This window comes from Desmodus rotundus, chromosome 10 (assembly GCF_022682495.2).
Source record: "Desmodus rotundus isolate HL8 chromosome 10, HLdesRot8A.1, whole genome shotgun sequence".
Lineage (NCBI taxonomy): Eukaryota > Metazoa > Chordata > Mammalia > Chiroptera > Phyllostomidae > Desmodus > Desmodus rotundus.
Window position 1 is genome coordinate 50,567,322 of NC_071396.1, and position 22,455 is coordinate 50,589,776.

General features: G+C 53.8%; 4 protein-coding genes across 6 annotated transcripts in view; 1 reads left to right on the top strand and 3 right to left on the bottom strand.

The window, feature by feature from the left end:
* Nucleotides 1-310: 310 nt before the first annotated feature.
* Nucleotides 311-3,958, bottom strand: MZB1 (marginal zone B and B1 cell specific protein). Of its 2 annotated transcripts, none has more exons than XM_045184008.2 (5): nt 3,820-3,958; nt 2,142-2,348; nt 1,222-1,340; nt 771-881; nt 311-678 (listed from the first exon to the last, which is right to left on the bottom strand). In XM_045184008.2, the coding sequence occupies exons 1-5, from the start codon at nt 3,832-3,834 to the stop codon at nt 522-524; spliced, it is 609 nt and encodes a 202-aa protein (XP_045039943.1). In that variant the 5' UTR covers nt 3,835-3,958; the 3' UTR covers nt 311-521. The 2 variants fall into 2 exon arrangements, with proteins under 2 accessions (XP_045039943.1, XP_024431073.1); XM_024575305.3 differs by lacking the exon at nt 3,820-3,958 and adding an exon at nt 3,051-3,175.
* A 495-nt stretch (nt 3,959-4,453) lies between these two features.
* Nucleotides 4,454-8,394, bottom strand: PROB1 (proline rich basic protein 1). Its single transcript, XM_053913065.2, has one exon. The coding sequence runs from the start codon at nt 7,523-7,525 to the stop codon at nt 4,454-4,456; it is 3,072 nt and encodes a 1,023-aa protein (XP_053769040.1). The 5' UTR covers nt 7,526-8,394.
* The window catches only part of SMIM33 (small integral membrane protein 33), a 59,368-nt gene continuing 43,801 nt past the window's right edge, over nt 6,889-22,455 (top strand). Inside the window, exon 1 of one of the 2 annotated variants that reach the window (XM_053913068.1) lies at nt 6,889-7,018. The gene's annotated coding sequence lies outside the window, so the exon portion shown is untranslated. Of the gene's footprint in view, nt 7,019-15,170; nt 15,400-22,455 lie in introns of those variants that run through there. The other variant, XM_053913069.2, reaches the window with a different exon arrangement.
* SPATA24 (spermatogenesis associated 24) lies at nt 9,199-14,780 on the bottom strand. Its single transcript, XM_024575248.3, has 6 exons — nt 14,603-14,780; nt 13,373-13,438; nt 13,014-13,144; nt 12,860-12,930; nt 9,456-9,558; nt 9,199-9,350 (listed from the first exon to the last, which is right to left on the bottom strand). The coding sequence occupies exons 1-6, from the start codon at nt 14,717-14,719 to the stop codon at nt 9,221-9,223; spliced, it is 618 nt and encodes a 205-aa protein (XP_024431016.1). The 5' UTR covers nt 14,720-14,780; the 3' UTR covers nt 9,199-9,220.

Consider the following 22,455-nt stretch of genomic DNA (forward strand, 5'->3'; position numbering starts at 1 on the left):
TAGACCCAGTGAGACTACTGTTCTGGGAGGGGCCCCAGTAGCAGCCAGTGTTTGCCGTAGGTGTGTCTATAAGGTGACCTGCTTAAGGAGTTTTCCACGGTTTTTCTTCTTTCTCATGGTGGAGCTGGGTTTCACCGTCCGCATAATTGGATCCACATGCCTTTGCTCACTGGCATTTCCAAACATGGCAGGTCACGCTCACCTCTGGAAAATTGTGGGGAGCTGTATTTGGCCCTCTAGGAGGGACATCAGCGGAAACACCAACATCTGTCCGCCCAGCCCCTCAAGCACATTTTGCAGAGAGAAAGAATCAAGGTCCCTGGGTTTTATTTGAGTCCATGGGGGAAGGCCTTGACCCCTGCCAGGCCCCAGTGCCCCAAAGCTGGAGGAGGAGGGAGAGTGGCAGCCCAGAAGAGCAAGGCCTCCCTGCCCTCAAACAGCCTGCAGAAAGGAGTCAGGGCAGATCCAGAAGAAGCCCCGCTGTCTTCAGGGGCTGACCCCAAGGGGAAGGAGGAGGTGAACTAGAGCTCTGCCCTTGTGACTGGCACCTCCTCTGAGCAGGCCCCCCGGGGGCCTCCACACAGCAATGCCTTCAGAGCTTCTTGGCCTTGTTGGTGGGCTTCATAGATCTGGTCTTCTCCAAACTCCCCCAGGTAGTGCAGACATGTCACGGAGAGCCTAGGGGAGCCCAATAGGAGCATCAGACTCTGCCAGCCCACAGAGGGCAGACTAAGGTTCCCAGGGTTCTGTCCCGCCCCCCCCCATCATACCTGGTGGGCCAGGGGCCCCCTGTGATCATCACGCTGATCTGTGGCTCTGGCCCACCGCTCAGTCCTGGGCCCGTGAGACGTTTCACCTGGTTCACTTCTCGAACCCCGTAGCTGGAGGAGAGCAACACAGCGTTAGTGAGGGCCTGGCCAGTGGGGTCCTATCTCCACGTGAAGCTGGCACACTGGGCCTTGGCTGAGCTCAATGCCCAGATTCTGATCCTCCCTCATGGAAAACTAAGGACCGGAGAGGGGAAGTGCCTGGCCCTATGACCTTGTCGCTTGGGCACCTACCTTAGACTTGCTCCCAGCTCCAGAACTCAGACTTGGTCCCAACTGACCCCCTACCTTGACCAGAGCCCTAGTGGAGTGTGTGTGGTGAGTGGGAGAGTGGGGACTTCCACCCACCAAGTCCTGCTCCTGGAGAATAGAGGGGACCAAACTTTCAACTCACTCCTGCCAGGCCTGGGAGCAGCTCTTGTCCAGGACATCTGTGTAAACCGACTCGCTCAGCTCCTGATGCCCCCTGTGGGTGTGAAGCTTGGCTTCTGCCTTTGCCAGGTGTTGCCCCATCTGGAACAAGGAGGAGCTGAGAGTCAGGGCTTAGGGACCACTCAGTGTAGGGGAGAGAACAGGAGCCTGGGTCTCTGGGGGAGAATGAGGTGGCAAGGGAGACTTCAGAGCAGGAAGCTCCTGTGAGGCAGGCCTCAGGGTCCTCCCCCAGGTCCCAAAAGCCGGGACTGGACCAGCTGAGACAGGATCCACTTTCCTGGGATGGGGTGGGTGAGTGGGAAACACTGAGGTGGAAGTTTAGGCCAGGGCACTGGGGCCCTCCCCCAGGGCACACCTGCCCATCAGCACGTGCTATTTTAAACCACAAGGAAAGAAAAAAACCCAGCCCATTCTTCAGTGACACGTGTACTCATAGGTCCCTTCCCCACCCCACCCCACCCCGCCTCACCCCCCCCAGACGTACTCAGGCAGGCTTGGCAGGCTTGTGTGTGTGTGAGCTCAGACATACGCGCGTACATCCACGCACTCAGAACACATGCACACACATACCGATGCTCCTCTGTCTTATTTTAGGAGGAGCCCACACCTGAGGATGGGCCTGGAACTGGAAGAGTCTGAGACCACAAGGTGGTGACTCCCTGGGACCTCAAGACATTGTGGGGTGTCTGGTCTCCTTTGCACAGACAGATGTGTAAACCGAGGCATGGAGGTTCAGGTGAGGTGAAGATGGCAATATTATGGAAGGTTGGACGGCCAGGCATGGGGTTTGGGCGTCAAAGGCAAGTGGTGGAATCTGAGGTAGATGGAGGGGTCTGGCTTGAGGAGGCCTGGGCAGGGGAGCTGCTCAGGGAAGGGACTCACCTGGTAGGCCACCGCCCTGCAGGCATCACAGCGAAGGTGAGCAGGCATGTGAGCTGAGTACTTCTCCTCATCATCCAGCTGTGGGGCCGTGGCCGTGAGTGGAGCACTGTCCCCGAGGCCCCCTGGGATAGCCCAGGCCCCCAGTAGCAGCAGTAGCAGTGGCAGTAACAGCCTCATGGTTCGTGGAGCCGGCTCAGTGAGCGCGGGCTGTGGTCAGGACGCAGGTGTACGTGTGTGTGCGGTGGGGGCCTCCCCAGAGCGCCTGGCCCAGACCAATGGGGAAACGACACCTCACCCCTCCCTTTTTCTCCCTCCCCCCACCCCCGGGGACACCCCATGTGCACCTCCTCTAGTGGGTCACTGGCACCAGCCAACTTAGCTCCATTTCACAGGTGGGGGACAATGAGGCAAGGAGAGTGGCTAGGCCTGGGCAAGACACATGGGGCTGATACTTCCCAAGTCCTGGGATCTGGCCCTGTGGCAGGCACTGTGCTGAGCACCTTCCAGAAGGAGGTGGTTGGTTACTGTAATATTGATTCTACCACAGGGACATGAAGGCTCGGAGAGAAGTGACAAATCCAAGGCCACACATCTAGAGGGGCCATGCTGAAATTGGAGCCCAGACCCGAATGACCCCAAGGCCCACTGGCCACTCAGCCATCAGGAGGAACGATGCCACAGGCATGGCTGCCAGCCTAGGGGTCCCTGCCTGGGAGGCAAACTCACTGAGGCAGGGACACCACAGTGTATGACAGACACACACGATCTCCTCCCCTGAGCCCTGGTGTCCCCTCCACCCAGGCACCAAAGGGCATGTGGGGGTGTTAAAGGGCCACAACAGGAAATCAGACACCTTACACCAGTTGCTCCAGCCCTCAGAGCTCATTAGGTCAGAGATTTATTGCTCACCAGGATGAGGTGATGGGCCCAAGGCCCTCCATGTTATGGAAACAGCATCTCCATCCATGAAAAGATGTCCAGCTTTTTCTGGCTCATAGGGCAGGGGGCAGGGACTCCCAGGGCCCCTGGTCTCTCAAGGGCATGAAACTTAATGTAGGCATCCATCTCCGCCCCGAATACTGCTTCTAATGGGCACTCTTCTTCCCCAAACTCATCACGTCACATACCTGCGCAGCAAGGCCCAGGCACTTCAAGCTCAGAACTACACACACACACTCACACAGAGCACCTTCCACTCACTCCATGCATCTTCCCCTGCCCTCCTCAGAGGCTCCTGGAATCTCAGGGCAGCTGCAACACATGCTAAGGGCCCCGTCCCTTACTATGCTGTGAGCAGCCTGCAGAGCCAGTGCCTCTCAGCAGGGTTGTCACCTCTGTGCTGGGGGAGTGGAGCCAGCTGAGGGCTCTAAGTCTGGCCAGCCCCACACAGAGGCATCCCTTCTACCGTCAGCCCTATTCCACTCTCTGCTCCACCCAGAGGGCTCAGGAGGCGCCTCTGGAACAACAGTTCAACCATTTTCCTGCTTGTAAGTCCTTCCTGATGACTCACTTCATCTGCTCCCAACCCAGGATGGGAATGGCTGAAGCCCCCATCCCTGGCCCCAGGATGAGCCAGCTCAGCTCTGAGGGCTTAGAGAAGCCAAGTCAGAAGCGGGGGTTGACGGGGGAATAAAGGGTGGGGCTCCCAGCTAGGGGCTACAGCCACTTTCCCACTTACCTCCCAGTACCGCATAGAACCTCCTATTTACTTCCCTGCTCCACCTCCACCTGCTGTCTCCACAGCTCCCTTTCTCAGACACAGCCTGGCCTGGCTGCACCAGCCACTCCCTGCCACAGCCTCCCAGGCCAAGGCTTAGATTCTCTTCCAAAGCCTAACAGATTGATGGCCAGAGTCCTTCTCCCTCCACCCCGCTGGTGTTCACTAGCCTGCTCCACTTCCGCTGGGCCCGCCTTCAGGGAGGAACTGCTACCTCTGCAGGCAGCCCCGGCCCTGCTGCTCCCAATGCCTGCTGTTCCTAGGGAACACCAACACCCCCTCAGCCTGGCTCCTGGGGACAGGTCCCAAGACTCCTCTCTTTCTCACACACACACACACACACACACACACACACACTCTGGGAATGCTTGGGAAAGGGGTACACAATGCTGTTGTGGAAGCAAGGCAGTCACTTCCTGAGCTCCAGCTCCATCAGCTCCGTGGGCTCAGTCACACTCTCTGAAGGTAACTTCTGGTCTGAGGACTAGAGGAGATGGGCAAAAAAGGAGACAGAAGACGGGCAGGGGACTGGATGCCTGAACCTTTCAAGGCCATCAACAGGCCTCAACTCCATGGGGATCAGGCCCTGGGGGCGTCACACAGGAAACAAGGAACCCTTACCGGGCTGGGCAGGACCCGGACCCAAGCTGGTGGGAGGAGCACAGAGGAACAGAGCGGGTGCTGGGCTGGGGGTCCCACTCACAGGCAGGTAGTACGTCCCGTCCAGGGACCCCGCCTCCGAAGCCCAGGATAGCTGGCTGCCGCTGAAGGGTGGCGGGCCCGGGGATGGCGGCAGTGAGAGGCCAGGGATAGGCCCATAGGCAGGCGGGTAGAGGCTGGGGTTTAGGGCCAGCGGGGTGTAGATGCGTCGGGGTAGCCCCGGGGGCGAGGGTGGCAGAAGCACCTCCACGTACTGCCCGCTCTCAGGGTCAAAGAGCAGCCGTAGCCGAGGCTGCCGCGGCGCTTCCACGAAGTAGTAGCGGCCACTCTCGGGGTCCACTAGGACTTTCCCCGTGCGCGCGGCCCCAGGTGGCCTGCGTGACCCCTGGGAGGGGCCTTCAGCGGACCGGTCAGTCGGAGGAGCAGAGGCTGCGCGGGGCTGGGGCGGAGCCGTTATGCCAGCCAATGCCTGGGGCTCCCGCAGGACAGGCACCTGGGTCGCAGTCGCAGGCTCGGGTGCCGCAGGGGGAGTCTCCAATTTGGGTGCTCTCCCAGGGCTCGAGCTAGGGTGCACCTGAGGGGAGCTGGGGCGGGGTGCTCCAGATGGTTGGACCCCTGCTGGCCCTATGGACGACTGTTGGGGTAAGGTGCGAGCTCCAGCTAGGGGGCTGGTCGTACCCTCACCATTCGGGACAAGGCGCTGGACCTCGGTAACCGGGTTTTCCCCTCCAGAACAGCGCACCAGGACTGCCCTGGTTTCCTCTGGCCGGCGGCCCAATGCCAGGGCACCAGGCAGGCGGATCTCAGTGCGCGCAAAGGGTTTCGCCGTGCTGTTCTCTGCCCTCCGCCACAGGACCCCGTTGGGCTGAGAAGCGTCCCGGGGGGCTGTGTTGAGGGATGGCTCTGGGGACTCGTAGGGGTGCGATACCACCGGCAGAAAGTCCTTGAGATAAACGGAAGTGTAGTGAGCCGGGGCGGGGGTCCCCGGCACCTGGAGCTCTTGCGTCTTGGATGCACCACCCTCTTCCCGGCGGGAATCCGCTGGAGGTGTAGGCAGCCCCGCGCCTGGGACTCCCGTCGGAAAGCTCGGCGCGTAGGTGGTTTTCACCATCTTGCGCACGTCGCGGGGCCGTGGAATAGCCACGCGCGGGCGTTCCAGAGCCGCTTCTCCAGGGCCCAAGGCTTCCGGGCGCGCATCCGAATCCACGGTACCCACGAGGCGACTGAAGGGCGGGTCGGGTGCAGCCACCTCTGGCGACCACTGACTGCCTCGGGAGGCAAGATCCGGCATCTCCCGCGTGGAAGGACTCTGAGCCTCTGTTAGCTCTGGAGTCCCGGGTGAGGATGGCGTAGGCGGCGCCAGCTCCCCCTGGACTACGCCGTTCACGGGTTCCCGCGTAGAGACTATCGATGAACCCTGCATTGTGGGATCCCACATCTCTTGGGATGATGGGCTCCACGTCCCAACAGGACGATCTGGAGCCTCCCCTGAGATCGAGGCCGGCGGGGATGGGCTCCTACTCCTCTCTACTGTAGCTCCGATTATGGGATGTGGAACCTCCCACTGTGAAGGAACCTCAGGGGATGGGCTTCCTGCCCTGCCAACAGCCGGATTCCACGGAGAAAGGGTCAGAGGGGAAGAGCTTTTTCTGCTGACAGTTTCCTCGACGGTGGGATCCTGATTTTCCCATGCGGAGTGTGCCTCGGGGAAGGACGGGCTACTCACCTTCCGAATAGCCCGATCCCACGGGGACAGGTTCTGCGGGGCCAGGCAGTGAGAACCCCGCACGGCTCCATTTGGAGCCTGCCGCAGCGAGGACGGGCTCCTCGGCCTCACAGTCTTACTCGGAACTTCCCAGGGGTCCCTGGATTCGAAAGGCGGACTCTGTGGCCTCAGAATGGTTCGATCCGGAGTCTCTCCTGGGAACCTAGTCTTGGGTTCCTGGTTCTGCGTCTCCTGGGTCTTCTCCACTGACTGCAGGAAGATGCTGGAACTAACCGGACCCAGTGGCTCGGTCCCGGGCGCGGGCTTGTCGCGTCGAATCGCGCGTTCACGGAGGCTTGGCCACGGCCGTGGGGCTCTAGCAGGGGCTGAATTATATTGCATGCGGGGTGGCCGAGACCTGCCATCCTCCTGGACCATTCGGGTGCTGCTGTCCGTTTTCCGAGTCTCTGGCTCTGGGCGATCCGTGGGCCCGAAGGTGGCGCTGCTTGGGGCAGGAGTCGCGGGGTTCAGTTTTCTGGCCAGCGCCGCCTGCACGATGCCCGCGGCGGCCTGCAGGCGGCCCAGGGACTCGTCCAGGGAGCCGGTACGCAGGAGCAGTCGGGGGCGCGGCACGCAGGCCTCCCGCGGGGGACTCCGAGGCCGGGGGCGCAACTCGATCTGACGCTTGGGCACCGTCCGGGGCCTGGCGGGCGCCGCACGCTCCTCCAGCGACACCTCCACACATTCGAACTGCGCAGGGGTGGCAGGACCCGGCCCACGGGGCCGCAGCTCCAGGTAGGTAGCCCAGCGGGAGCCACCGTCGGGGGGCTGGGGCTGTGGTGCGGAGGGGGCGGGAGCCGTGGGTCCTGGTGGAGAGAGACTTCGGAAAGCCCGCGCTGTGATCCGTTGCACCTCGCCGTCCGCCGAGTCAGAGGGGCTGAACAGGGCCCCGGCGCCGAAGATGACTTCCATTTCCCCCGACGGCAGCACGCGCAGCTGGGGCTGGGGTGGCCGCGGGCCTGAGCCCGGGCCTCGCGGGAAACCCGAGCCGGGCCGGAGCTGCTGGAGGCTATTCTGGGCGCTGACGGACAGGCGAGGCTGCGCACCCGCCCCCAGCGCAGGGGCCACCCGGGGCCAATTCGCCTTGCCCTCCGAGTCCGGCCCAACGTCCGGGGGCTCTGGAGAGCCCGGAGCCGTGTGGTAGGAGCCTGACGAACCGGAGGAGTCCTGGCGCTGCGCAGGGGCCGAGGGTAGTTGACCTGTGAGCCCGGGCAGGGCTGGCGGGGCGAGCGCGATCAGCATGGTGGGGCCGGACACCGCTCACTACCTCCCTCGCATTCGCCTCCGCGGCTGCCGCGGACGCCCGCACTGTCCCCGCCCCGCCCGCCGATGCCATGGGGTCACCGCTCCTTAAAGCGGCCGCGCCCGCTCGCGACCCAGCGGCATCGCTAGCAGGAGAGACCTGGACCCTGGGCCTCCCAAGCCCCTTCTCCTCGGGCGCGGCGTGGAGCGCCGGGGCGGCACTCCAGGTTTGGGCTGACGGGAAGGTGAGCGGAGGAAACTGAGGCTGATGGGGAGACCCGCCTGAGATCAAGCGCTGTCGCATGTGGATCGCTGTGTGAGCCGGGGACCCAGACTTTTCAGGCCAGGCAGCTCAGGTCTTGCCAGCAATTTCATCTTCCCCTCAGCCCTCAGCGCCTTCCCGTCACAGCAGGGCACCCCCGCTCCCTGGCTGTCTTCCCATCCCAGTTGGAGCTCCTGAGAGTGCACCCACTTTCCTCGAGCAGTAACCCCACAACCTTTGATAGAGGAGCATTGCTTGGAGGACTCCCCTTCCCCCGCCCCCACTCCAAAAGTTGTGCTCGGGACCTCAGGGAGTCGCTGTCCCTGGCTAGGCCCATTGCCTTTGGTGAGAACTTATTGGAAGGAGCTGGAGTGGACAGGTCTTGTACAGGCTGCCTTGGCAACCAGAACAAGTCCTGGATACTGAGGTGGGCTCTCTTAGGAACATCTTGGGTTGCTGTGGAAAGTCCCACTGAGGCAGGAATAGCTCTGTGCTCCCCCAGGCACTCACAAGGCCCTCATTCAGCCCCCACCACTTCAGCATTAGCCCTGGGGACAGACGCTGGTGGGCAAGCAGCCACCATCTGTAAGCGTTCTGGGGCAATGACAACGGGCACTATTTGCCTTAAAACTTCTGACTTCTAGGTCCTGCATGACTCAGGTCCCAGCTGGCCTGCAGCAAGAACACTGGCCCCTCCTCTGCACTTACTTTCACACTGACCGAGGAAAGGCTAGACTTGACAGTCTGACGCAGCCTCCCTAGTGGGTCCCCTGCCAGGATGCGTTCCTGTGATCACCTAGCCATCAAGTGATGACTTCTGAGAGGATGAAGCCTGTCACAGCCCCTTCACAGACTGTTTCCCCACCTTAAAGAGAGACATGGCATTCTCCTTTCCCCTCCTCCCATTTGTGAAGACTGAGGAGTTTGTTTGGGGGAAGGGTTAAGAAGGTGCACATGTAAGTCACAATATAACATTTTTGTTTTGTCATGATTTCCCAAATTGATTGTGGTCTGGGGACCCACTGTCTTTGAGGTCTCTGGCCGGGGCTTTCTCTCTCCCTCACACACAGGGCTGTTTATACAGGCAGGGATTAAATACCGAGTAAGAAAGGACAGTGTCCATTAGACAACAAAGTAGTCCTCCCCCAGGCTGCAACCCCATAATCCCATGGACCCCATGGCAGGCAGGAGGTGTTCCAAGGCCTGCTCCCCACCCAGTCTCTGATAACTTAATTCTCACTTAAGTCACCAAGGCCCAGGAGGCAGGCAGGGAGGAAGCAGTGTCTTCTGTCTCTTCACCTGCCCCTTCCCTGGGGGCCAGGCCACTCATAAGGCTTGAATGGGTACCCACAGGGATAGGAAGGATCAGGATGGGGATCCCCACAGCAGAGAACACAGAGATCAGGTTACAAACAGAAAGGTGACGACCATTTTTATTTTTCCCTGGGATGCTGGTGGCTCCATGCCTGACGTATCCCCAAGGCTTTCTTATGCTTCTGGTCCAGCACCTGGGCCATGTAGTTCTCCTGCTGCTTCTGGATCCGGAAGTCAGACATGTGATTCCTGCAAGGAGCCAGCTGGGCGTGGGCTGGGGACAGCCCATGGTAGGGGCCAGAGGTCTGGCTCCCATATCCATCAACAACCCCCAGCCTGTCCATGACCCCTCACCTGAAGATCTGTTTCTGTTGGCTGATAACTTGCTGCAATTCCTTAATCTCATTCTCTTTGCCATTAAGTATATCTTCTTGCTTTATAATGTGAGACTCAATTTCTGTGGGGGAGAGAGGCAGGGAGGAGGTGGTTCCATCCCACAGGCTCCTTCCTGAGACAAGGCATTCCATCGTGGGTCTTTTCAGAGCTTGGCTCCTGCCGCCCAGAGGTTCTCCATGAGCAGTTGCTAACACTTTAGTAAGAATGAGTTTATTATGGAGTCTTGATGGGGTGGTGGGGACACAAAGTCTGATAAATGTGTCAGTGACTTCACAACTCTATTCTGGACAAGGTGACTCACATGAAGGCAGGCAAAGGCCCGTGGAGAGAGGTGGCAGCCCTGCCCAAAGGCAGAAGGATGAACGGCTCCTGGCCTGATCTCCTGCAGATCTTTGCACATGTCGCCTCTTTAGTGAGACTGTCCCTAGTCTAAAGTTATAACCCTTCCCACTACTTCCTATCTCTGTTCCCTGCTTTATTTTTCTTTGTAACATTTATATCTAACATACCATATATTTTACTCATTTACCTTCTCCCCTAGGATGTAAGGACAAGGATTTTTGTCTTCTTCACGGTTTTAACCCTAAGGCCTAAAATAGTATCTGGCACAGAATAGGTGCACAATAAATTAGTGGAATGAACAAACAGGATGTCCCCTGGGGGTTCAGGACTTAGAAACATCACCTAGTTCAGGCATCTCAATCCAACCAGACCTGCTGAGGGCCAGCCAGGTGTGTGCAGCCCCCGGCAGGGTACCTGCCCTCGAGGCAACAGCTCCTGAAAGGGGTGTTAAGATTCAGGAACCGATAGGAGGACAGAACAAGGTGACGTTTCAGTGAATATTGGTGGGACAGTATTACCACTTTGGGCGAGTTGCCTCCTTTTCAGACCAATGTCATCCATTTATACACCTGTGGACAGAGGCAGCCCCTGTGGGGTGGGGAGGACCCAGGGAGATTAATGGTTGCAAAGCTTACCCGCTAATTAAGTGCTCATTAGATGCCACGATGATTTTTGTGACTTGGGCCAGAATCCAATGAGGCTGTAGGGACCTACTGGGTGCTTCATTTACATAACTGCCTCTCAGGAAGCCCTGGAAAATTCTGATCCTCACAGGAAGAAAATCCCACTGCCTTTAAACGTTAGACAAAGAGTAACTGAAACAGAAGCTCTGAAAATGCAGAAATGCTGAAGCATTCAAGGTTTCAGAAGAGACGGTCTGGTAAAAAGTTAAGGCACAGCACAGAAAAGAGGAGACGCAGGTGAAGGAAGGGAAGGAAGACGTGAGCGCATGGGGTCATAGGCCCGGGACAATCAATACTCCTTCCCCCGGTCATCCAGCTCATCCAGACTCACTGCTTGCGAAGTTCTCTTGAGAAAAAGCATCAGAAATTTGTGTGAATCTTTTAAAGTAAATGAGATAAATATAAAATAAATGGCACCCAGTGTGGGAATGGTTAGAAAAGCCCTTTGAAAAGATTCAGGAACTGTGTACGTAAAACCAAACTGAAACCACACAAAGGAAGAGGCAGTGGGGAGGCACAGGCCGCGAGGAGGCCAGGGGGAGGTTCAGGTCCCCAGATCTGCTCAGGGGAGGGCTTGTGCCCCACCGGAGGATTCAGGACATTCTGGGAGGAGGCAGCCAGGCTCCATCCCTGTGACTCACACACACCTTCCGAGGACCAAGAGCCCTGTGGCCTTGGCTGATCTCTAGGAAATGCCCTAAAGGAAGGATGTCTTTTCCTAGCACTACCAGGGAAGGACCCTAGGTTCCTTTTAGGGAAGTGAGGGTGGGGGATGTCCAGACAAAGGGAAAGGACTAGGGACCAGTGTCCTTGGGTATGAAGGCAGTGACTGCCTGTTGGGCCCCAGGAGGCCCTAATGGGAGCCCTCGATCAAACAACCATGAGGCCTGTCAGGCCACCTGGCCAGACCAAGATGGCAGCCTGCTGGCAACTTACCAGTGAGAGTATTCACCAAGGGAGAGAGAAGGCTGGATTAGAAGGTAGAGGGCGCCCAAAGCTCCAGGTGGGGCCCATCAAGAGAGCCCCTGAACCTCTTTTGAGCTTGAGCTCTGGGCTCTGGCCTATTCAAAATCTGCTGCAGTGAATGAAGCAGATGTTGTATACGGAATTCATATCTACTTCTTAAAATAGGTATAAAATAAAAAATACGGGAGTTTAGCATTCTGGGAAAATGAAAGTGGGTAGCTGACTGAAAGTGCCCCACAACTCACAGCACCAGCTGAGCTAAGTGGCTACATGCATCTGCGTGAAGCACAGTTGAAAACTAATGGCCCACAGGCACACTTTACTTGGCCCATACAATATTTTTAAAATTTCTAAGCCACCCTGGCTGGTATGGCTGAGTGGATTGAGCACTGGACTGCGAAGCAAAGGGATACAGGTTCGATTCCCAGTCACGGCACATTGCCTGGGTTGCAGGCCAGGTCCCCAGTAGGAGGCACGTGAGAGGCAACTACACACTGATGTTTCTCCCCCTCTCGTTCTCCCTCCCTCCCCTCTCTCGAAAGATAAATAAATAAAACTCTGCCTTCATTCCTAAAATATAAAATAAAATAAAATTTCTAAATCAGTTTCTACCACTAAAAAGTCAGAAAACCTTCCATTAAAACCGGTTTCTTTTTTAAAGCTCTGACAGGCCCCGGCTGGTGTGTCTCAGTAGATTGAGTGACAGCCTGTGAACCAAAGGGTCGCTGGTTCAATTCCCTGTCAGGGTACATGTCTGGGTTTCGGGCCAAGTTCCCAGTAGGGGGCATGTGAGAGGCAACCACACACTGATGTTTCTTTCCCTTTTTCTCCCTCCCTTCCCCTCAAAAAAAAAATAAATAAAAAATAAAATCTTTAAAGCTCTGACAGTACTGGACCCCTATTTCCACAGCAGAGTAAGGCTTTGAGGGGGGTTGGCTGTCCATATCACCGCAGTCCCCACTCTGCCCTACCAATCCCCACCTGGAGACTAGGGATCAGCTCCCAAGTAGCACTGTGCTTGCTCTCTTGTTTCTCTTTTAACAGAGTTATGAATAAAGTATACTAGTTCTAATATCCATCAAAAGAGGGAAACAAAAGGTGGACTAAGAAAGGTTGTATGTTTCAAGAAAAATGGGAGCAAGCCCGTTCCTTTATGGCCACGAAGAATATTGTACACCAACTGCTTTCCTCATTTCCGTGGCCTGCCTGGTCCCTGAAGGCCTTTGCGAAGCTGTGGCCCACCTGGGCCTGCCTGAATCCTCAGCCGGGAACAGAAGTTGGGATGAAACCCTGCCCTGGACATGGGCATGGAGCAGTTAGGGATGAGCCCGTGTATGTAAGCGTGGGAAGGAGCACGGGCCTCCCGCCTACCATTGCACTTGGTGATGAGCTGGTCCTTCTTGCTGGACTCCTGCAGGGCTCTGCTCTTGACGGTGGAGAGCCTGGGTGGAAAACATAAGAAAGGGTGGGCAGGCTGATGGGCAGATGGGACCCCTAACCTTCCCCCCTACCAAGGCCCACTTACGCCTTCTCAAAGGCCAGCTTCTCTTTCTCCAGCTGTTTAGACAGCACCTCTACCTCTCCGAGGGCAAACTGTAACTTCTCCTCTTCCTTAGTCAGGAGGACCTTGGTCTTGGCATGAGCAGCTTTCTCTTCCTACAGGGGCAACACCAATAACCTCATTACCCCAACCACCTAGGATCTCCTAGGCTGCCTCAACCAGCCCCCTTACTCAAGGGCCACACAGAAGCCAGGGCACAGAAAGGTTCTGTCCTCATTACTGGGGCCGGAGGCTCTCAGAGGCGGGCACTCAGTGACTCTGCTCAACCACAGAGATCCTGGGACACGGGGGAAGATTAGGAGCCTGCAGAGGCCATTACTCACCACCAGCTCCTTTTCCAGTGCCTGGAACTCTTCTTTACTGACAAAATTTTCATCCTGGAGAACCATCTGCAATAGAGACTGGCTCAGGAAGGGCCTGGGGCTGGGGTGTCCTCAGGGACGAGGAGCAAAGATGGATAATGGGATGATGCCCATGGCACCTCAGATGAGATTGGGGCCCTGGGAAGGGAGAATTCGGCTCCACAAGATTCACTGAGGCTCAGCTCTAGGTCCTGCCCTCAAGGAGCAACCAGTCTTATAGAGGAGACAGCCCATGGCTAGCACTTGGAACTTGGCGTGTACTATGATGGAGAAGCCCAAAGTGGTGTTCAGAGGAGGGTCCTGACCCTGGGGAAAGGTCAGAACTGCTTCAGGAGAAGGGGACATCAGATCAGACCTGAGATCTGACTGCTATGTAGGGGTGGGCCAGAAGAGGAGGAGTGGAAAAGAAAAGGGTTCTAGACTGGGAGAAAAAGGCCAGGGATGGTGCCTGCCTCTTAACGAAACCAAGAGGAAGAGCTGGGTACCTTCAGGTAATTGAAGGTAATTCAACGCTTAGGGCTGCATATACAGCCATTAGAACGAGAAACAGAGGTAAATCATATTCTTTCTGAGATGGAATTATCTCCTGCCTTCTTAGCAAGATAGAAAACGAAAACAAAAAAAGCATGAACTCCACCTGGCCAGGATTTTACCATGCCTGTCCAGATAATCTATGGCTCCAATGCTTTGCTCCCATGAATTGGGGTTTGACTGAGAAAACAAACGCAAAGGGACATAAAGGGGTCAGAAGCCAAAGCCCTTAAATTGTCGTGTGCAAGGTTCAAATCTGGGCTTACTGCACTTAGCATGGCACTTCATTAGACACTGGGGAGAGGATGTCCCTAATAGGAAGGATGCCTGAACCAGAGGGCCTCGGGAAGTCAGTGAGGTCATCTCCAACTAGAAATGGGAAAATGAGGCTCAGTGAATAGATAGGAACACATCCACCGGATCCTGCACAAAGAGGCAAAGAGAGTAGAGAACAACGTGATTTAGATTAAAATTCCCTTGTAAAATATTCATGAAATTCTTCCTTTTGGCTCCACCCCCACAAGCCGTAACACATCTGGGCCCCGCCTCCTGGTGACGCCATTGGCAATCGGCTCCCGGCACGCCCCTTCCTTCCGGAGAGGGTCTGGCCCCGACCCCACCATTTAGGCTGCCTCTCCCTCAGCTCTTCTGGCTGCGTACCACGTTCCTCAGCTGATGGATCAGTTCCTCCTGAGATTCAATCACGTCCCGCAGTTGATCGAAGGCGAGACACACCGACCCTGACCCCCCCTGCGACCACCCGGCGGGCGTCGCCATCTTTTGCCCCCGCCAGCCCGTTGGAAATGGCTGCCGCTGAGTCGCTCAACAAGTCGCCCACCAATGAAGATGAGACGCCACAGAGCACCCTGGCAACCGGGGGCGGGGACTTTAGCTGTTAGCTGGGGATGGGACCCGCCTCTTAAAGGAGTCGCCCGGGGAATTTAAAACCCTCAGGAATTCAGTTTACAGAGAATTTGCCTATCTGTCTTATCTTGTGTTTCTCACGCAGTCCAGAGTACCAGGCGGGGACGGGCTAATATTGACATTTCTTTTATGAGCCAGTGAACAGACAACACATCTGCCCTCAGCCTTCTCCCGGAAACTGCAAGACCGTGAAGCTATTTAAAGCAACACCTGCATCTTTAGCTTCACACGCCTCTCTCCCACCCTAATCTCTAAATACACCCCAGAGTATGAGACTCCAGCCTTCTGTGTTCTCTCTTCCTCCTACAACATATGCAGTATTTAGGAGGCCCTAGCCTAAGCAGTGAAGGCGAGGCTCAAGAATAGAAAAGGAGAGTGGTCTCGTCCAAGATGAGTCCCGGTAATCTGGTACCAGGCTTTTTGCAGCCACAATAGAGCCAAGTGCGACCATATCAGGGTGCTGCGGAGGGCACTGAAGAAGAGTCTGAAGAGATTAGAACTGAAGTGGAGCTTGAAGGAGACTTCTAAAACGGGTAGGGAAGGGTAAAGTGATCACACATGTCACCAAATCCCTATCCCCCTTTGTTTTGAAACCCAGTTAAGGTTAAGCTTGGGGAATATCGGAGCTAATATTGATCGAGTATTCACTATTTTGTGGCACAATTATGCCACATTAGTATTATTTCACTTGCTCTTCATAATAACCTTGGGAAGTAGTTTCTAATGTCCACATTTTACAGATGAGGAAATGCAGGTTCTCTAGAGTGAATAACTTGCCCAAAGTCACCCAAGATACTAAGCCTTGGAACAGTTTTCAGGTGGGCAGTTTGATTATAGATTCCATATTCTTTTTATTTTTTATTTTTTAAAAAATTATTTATTTTTAGAGAGAGGGGAAGGAAGGGAGAGAAAGAGAGGGAGAGAAACATCAGTGTGAAAGAGAAACGTAATCGGCTGCATCTTGTACTTGTCCTGACCAGGGACAAACCCGCAACCTAGGCATGTGCCCTCACTGGGAATAGAACCGACGACCTTTTCCCAACCGACTGAGCCACAGTAGAGTCTGTGTTCTTAACCATGACGTTGTGCTGCATTTTTGTTGAACATAATGGATACTGAAGACATGGAAGCAGGAAATGACTATATTTAGGAGTTTGCAAAAAAATGTTATCAGTGTCCAGGAGGGAAGCTGAAAGTTTAGGTAAGCCACTCAGGCTGCTCCCCAGGGCTCCTGAGGGGTCTGTTTTTTAGCTGGATTTTGTGGCCTGACAAACATGGTCATTCCTGTGGCTGTCTCAGCGATAGCCCTTGTTTTATCTTCCCTTGTTGCTTGTGTCTGTTCTCATGTCCCTGACAGCAAGGCTATTTCTGTCAGCCAATCTGACAGGGCCCAGAGTATACAGTTCACTAGGACTGCTGTGATGGAAATGTTCATCTGCACTGCCCTGTACTGCAGCCACTAGCCAATGTGGGCTATTCAGCCCTTGAAGCATGGCTCATGTGACTGAGGAATTGCTTTTAAAATTTTTTAAAAATTTAAAATTTACATTAAAATAGCCTTATGTGGCCCTGACTGGTGTGGCTCAGAGAGTTGGGAGTTGTCCTGCAAACTGAAAGGTCGCGGGTTCGATTCCTGGTCAGGACACACACTTGGGTTGCAGGCCAGGTCCCCGACTGGGGGCGTGCAAGAGGCAACTGATCGATGTTTCTCCAGAATGTTGATGTTTCTCTCCCTCTTTCTCCCTCCCTTCTGATCTCTCTAAAAACAACTGAATAAAATCTTTTAAAAATAAATAGATAGCCATATGTGGCTCCTGGCTACTGTTTTGGACAGCGTGGGCCTAGAGGATGCAGTATATACAGGTTGTGTGCCTCAGCACAGAGCTTTCTTGGAACTTTGTCTATCAAATGTGAGTGTTCACCTGAATCACCCTGGACAAAGCTGCACATTCCTCTGGGGCAGTGACCCCTGAATCTTCTCTTGAACTGTGTCCCCTCTGTAGGGTTATTCATAAGGGGCTGCTCGATATCTCTTGCCACTCACCATTTACCTCCACCAGCTGGAACAGACTACCTTGTACACTTAGGGAAAAACCCCGGAGCACAGTAGGCTCCAGCAGCCAGTTCCCTGGGGATGGACAGTAATGAGCAAGAGAGAATGCTGGACACCAGCATAGTGATGAGGGATGGTCAGCCTGGTTGGGGACTTGCACAGACTCCCACTCTCTAGGTCAACAAACATGAGCTCCTGGCCAATCAGGGCTCAGTGGGGCGGGACGACAGGACATCACAAACAGTTCTGTGATCCTGCCTGAGGAAGAGTGGCTTTCTTCACAGGGTCATCATCATGACTGATCTTGTTTTCCATTGCTGTATAACACGTCACCCAAAATGTATACCTTAAAAAAAAGTCAGCTTGCTCAGGAATTTTCAATTTGGGCAGAGTTCAATAGTGAACGCTCATCTCTGCTCCATGTAGTATCAGCTGGTATGGTTGTTGAGGGAGGGAGGGAGGCTAGAAGTTCCACTACCACGATAGCTCACTCACATAACTAGCAAATTGGTGCTGTCAGCTGGAAGCTCATCCGTGACTGAGGACCAACGGTCTTGTTCCTCTCTGCAGACTTGGTGACGGGGTTCAAGAGAAAGTATCAAAACTGACAGGAAATGGAAGATGCCAGTTTCTCGAGGCCTGGGCCTCAAAAGCAGCATAGTGTCATTTCTGCTGTATTCTATTGATTAAGGAGCCACAGAGTCCAGCTTCCAGGAGAGTGAACACATCCCACCTTTTGATGGGAGGGGTTTCAATTTGGGCTGCACTTCCAGAGGAAGTCCTGAAAGGTGGCATATCATTCCCTTCAGGATTCAGCTTGGATAAAATTAGACTGGAACTTAAGACTAGGAGGGGACACAGACAATAATCAAACACTTAAATCTCAAACTAAGTCATTCTTCAAATAAATAGCATTGTAGTCATGACAGGTGCTAAGAAAGAAAGGGATGAGAGTATTTTACAAGGAGATTTAACCCAGTCTACGGTAAAGGGAAGGCTTCTGTGGGGAAGTGATTTTTGAGCTGGAACCTAGGAAGACAATTAGGAGGCACTGAGGGAAGAGGGGAGGGCCAGGTGAGTGGGAAAGGGTTCCAGAAAGAGGGAACAGGATACATCAAGTCCCTGGGTTAGCAGAGCATAGTAATGAAAAGGCTGGTACGGCAGGAAAGAGAAAGATGTACAGGAGCAGGGGTAGAGGCCAGAAACTTGGCAGAGCCTTACTAAGTATTAGCCTTTGGTTATTGTTATTCTGGGGACAAAAGAAAGCAACTGAAATAGTTGAAGCAAGAGGGTGACGTGATATAGCTTATGCTGTGGAATGACCTCTCCAGTTGCAGCAAGGTGTACACATCGGCGGGGCCCGGAGCGGACGCACAGAGACTGCTTATACTTGTGAGGCTACTGCAAGTTTTTATAGAAGATGATAACTTGGGGGTCAGATGGTGTCAGAGTAGACGGATTTAGGGTGTTCTGGAGGTAAAACTGTTGGGACTTAGCAGTTGGTGATGGAGGGGATATGGGGGAAAGGGCGTTTTGGTTGTTTATTGCTGCAGACTACCACAAAAGGTAATTTATGACTTAACACAACCACCATTTTATTATTTGCTCATGAGTCTGCAGTTTGAAGAGGGGCTTGTTGGCGCAGCTAATTTTTGCCCAATCAGCTGGCATAAATAGCTCATATGTCCATGATCTTAGTTCTTGCTGCTAGCTCAGTCATTGGGTTCCCCTCTGCACACCTTCTTCATGTGATTAGCTTGGTGGTCTCGGGGCGCTTGGACTCTCGTGGCAGCTGGCTTCCCCTAAGTGCAAAAATGGAAGTTGCTAGCTAGCGTTGCCACATTCTATGGATTAAAGATCAAAGGCCTGCCCAGATCGGACAGGGAACCACACAAGGGCTTGAATATTAGGTGTGGTCCATTGTGGGAGAGCAAATAAAATCTACCACAGTTTCCTGGGCTTCTGACTTTTGTACTTGGCTGGATGATGATGCTATTTATGGAAACAAGAGCACTCAAGGAGTGTTGCTCCCATTTCCTCCATTAAAAAAGAAATCGCTGTATTCTGTGAGAAGGGTGGCTATGTTTCAAGTTTCTCTTCCTCAGAGTTGCTTTCACTGATCCCTCATCCTGGATTAAATCTCTTTGCTATATATTCCCAAGGTTCCCTTGGTATCCCCTTTGACATTCATCCACTGGGGAGCGTTGTCTAAAGTTAGGTTCCCCATTAGACGTGAGCTCCAGGGGCCTTGGCGCTGGGTCTCACTTGTTCCTGATCCCCATCCCAGAAGCTCAGCTCACCTGATGTACATAAATTCTCCATCTTTGTTGAATTGAGTCTCATCTCAATCTTTCTCCAAATGGCAGCCATTCTGACCAGTTGGACTCTGGAGAACCCAACTGAAACATATACTGTATTTTTTTTTAACCCAAAAGTTTCCTAAATATGGGCCATTAGGGACAAAGCCAGCAAGGAACTGAAGTAACGGCTGATTTGCAGATGCTAAGTAGTTTTGACCTGTCCATTGGCTGTAACATGCTGCAGCTGCCGTTTTCCGATAGAAAACACAGAACCGGTGATGGCACCAAGGCTGTCTATTGTTCTGAACACCGATAATTCCACTGAAGGATGAGGGGAGACTGGGCAAGAGGGCAAGAGCTTCTCTAGCCTCCAGTGGCTGCGAAGGAGTCAGGCATTCTGCAGTGCCCAAGGGTGCCATGGGCAAAGGTAAAAGACAAAGGAAAAGCAAAGCCATTTTTTAAATATAAAATCATTTAATTTCTTTCTGTGCTAAAATACACTCAGTCCAGATGCAGGAGATCAGGTGACCAGATTTTTCAGGATTTGGACCCCGCCAGGAGCTGATTCCAAGTGTGTCAAACCTGGCTCTGGTCACAGAACATTCACATCTTTAATTCCAAATACCAAATGGGATGCAAATGATGTAATCATACCTAACACACGGGTATACAGTTACTTGGAGGTCACTGCACGAGGTATCAACAATGCGGGCTCAAAGAGGACGATGTACAGTAACTTGGCCCTTTCCAAAAACAGATGTATTAGGAGACTAAGCTTACACCTTAAATGAATCCAAAATAAACCCTAATGAAGTGCTAGCTCCTGAGAGGAACAGTGCATGCAGAGACAACTTGCGTGTGTGGCCAGTCGTAACAGAAAGCTGCTGCAGTCCCAGCAGTGCCTTCTCACAAAGCTGGTGCCGAGTGTGAGGGTGAAAATGAGAATAACATGGAGCTTGGCCAGGCTGCTGGGCCCCACGCCCCAGTGGGGTTTGGAGTTCCGTGTAATTTCTAATAGTTTCCAACAGAAAGCATAGCCATTGCATTTTCTTACTGGTCACTTCTTCCAGGCTGTGAGGCCTGGAGCTGATGGAGGAAGTTCACTCTTTCTGGTTTGAGCAGATGAATCCCAGGGTTGCTAATCTGGAGACACGGATGCCTTCCAGCTGCGGTGCCCCTTGTGGTGAGGATTTTCATGCCCCCTCCTCACTGCCGATCATGCAGTGCGAAGAGCACCATCCCTCCAATGATAAGAGCTTCGGTATTTGCTTGAGCCTCAAGCCCTATTTCTCAGCTGCTCTCCCACCACACACCTCCACCCGCGCTAATGCTCGTAGACCCAGCCCAGACCTGCATGCCAAGTGCTGCCAGCAAGGTAATCCTCACCTAAAGAGCTTTTATATGACTAGGAGACCTTCCAAGAGATGTAGGAAAATGCTTATTTTTACCACCATGCAGATAACCCACCTAAACTATAACCCAGGAAAGAATAGTGTAACAATATTCTGGACCATACCAAATAGATTAATCTATCCTTCAACCAAGTGTAAATAGCATTCCCCTGAGGAAAACCAGATGTGAGTGTTGTGGTCTGCTAGGTAGGAAATCAAACAGTACCCTCGGTGCTATAAAAACAGACAATAGGCCTGACATTGATTGGAGTTAGTGTTGCCTCTATGTCGTGCCATCACAGATGACTAACGTCTGCCATGAAATCCGTAAAATGTGTGACTGCACTTCGTGGGCATGGAGAGCAGGGTCTTTTTAGCTTGTCAAGTCAGTTTAATTATGGCCCACTTTCTAGCAGGGGGTGGGGGTGAAGAGAACGTTGATTTTTGTGTGCACAGGAAAACTTTCCATAAGCCTGTTGGGCTCACAGGCACATTTTACCATGTAAATCCCTTTAGTCTTTCGGAGGGAATGAAGAAAGCCCCCAAAACCCGGGAGGATAGATACAGTGGGACAGCAAAATCTGGCTCTCTCTGGAGCTGCTCCCCCTCCCCACAGCTGAGCGGTTGTCCCCAGCAGCCACTAACGTCCCACTCTTTACCTCTGGAGGCATCTCCTGACCCTGCGGAATGTGAACCATGCCAGACACATCTGTCTGAGTCATGGCCAGGCATCCGAAAGGAGAAACTCCACTCTGGACATCAGCTTTCATGTTGAATCTCCGTCCAATAGGGACTTTTCTCCCATACTGAGGAAAGTGAGTGTTGACTGCAGCCGCCTCCTGATCCTTCCAGGTTCAGATTCCTGACAATCTAGGCAGCTCAGTCTGCTGGCTTGTGTCTGCAGGAAGGCCCAGAACCACGTGGCTCCTGCAGCAACTTACCCCTTCCTTGTCACCAGGGGGGAAGGCTGCCTGCCTTTGAGGGACCTTTTGTTTTGTATACTAAGTCGGTATAGAGTCTCAGTCCCTAACAACTGGGAGAAAGGGGTCCTGATGGATGAAGGACTGCCACAGAAAGGATGCAGGGTCACGGGCAGGGGGCGGGAGGGGGACAGGAGCATTCTTGGGAAAGATTCTGCTTTACCAGTCTGGCTAGAATCACCCGAGAAATTGGGATGATCTCACACTTTCTACTTGATAATCAGACTGCCATCTAGCTCTGCCACTGTCACTCGTGTGACCCAGGCCAGCCGTTCCTCCTCTCTGGGCCAGTATTCTTACTCATAAAAATGGGGATGACACGTCCACTTCACAGCTGTTTGGAGGTGAAAGTAAGAAAATGCATGTGAGAGCCCCTGCTTCACGCTAGGGACTCGATAAATGTTGACTAGGTGAAAAAAACACCTCCTGTCACAGACCACAGGGCACTGGGTTGGACAAAGAGACTGCCGGGGCCAACGCCAGACCCCATGGCCATGGAAAGAAGGTCTCTCCCTCTATCTCCAGGCATGAGCAAGTAGTTCCGTCAGCTGGCAGTGCCGGCTCCTCTTTGGTCTGACCACTGTACCTCTGTGGGGTGCAGGGACCCAGTTCCTGTGATGTGGCAAAGGGAAGCGACAAAAAGGACATTCTCTGGGTACTATGATGGACTGAGAAGCGGAGACAAAGTGTCGCTTTTTACCTTCACCCTCAGCCCCTACTTCCGTTGCACTGTTTCACTCAATTGCTTTTAATTTCTGGAACCCTCTGCAAGAGAGGGAGAGTTAAGGAAGTAGAAGAAACTCAAATCAGGCATTTTGCTAATAATTCTGAAGAGAGATTAGACAAATAGAAAACTATTGGCTAT

Bases quoted from the DNA above. Each gene is read 5' to 3' on its own strand.
- MZB1 (XM_045184008.2), bottom strand. The intron at 1,341-2,141 runs GTGAGTCCCTTC...TCCTTGTTCCAG, and splicing joins GCAGGGCGGTGGCCTACCAG to ATGGGGCAACACCTGGCAAA. The intron at 679-770 runs GTATGATGGGGG...GGGCTCCCCTAG, and splicing joins GGGGGCCCCTGGCCCACCAG to GCTCTCCGTGACATGTCTGC.
- PROB1 (XM_053913065.2), bottom strand. From the start codon at position 7,525: ATGCTGATCGCGCTCGCCCCGCCAGCCCTGCCCGGGCTCACAGGTCAA.
- SPATA24 (XM_024575248.3), bottom strand. From the start codon at position 14,719: ATGGCGACGCCCGCCGGGTGGTCGCAGGGGGGGTCAGGGTCGGTGTGT. The intron at 13,439-14,602 runs GTACGCAGCCAG...TCTCTATTGCAG, and splicing joins TCCATCAGCTGAGGAACGTG to ATGGTTCTCCAGGATGAAAA. The intron at 12,931-13,013 runs GTAAGTGGGCCT...TTTTCCACCCAG, and splicing joins AAGCTGGCCTTTGAGAAGGC to GCTCTCCACCGTCAAGAGCA.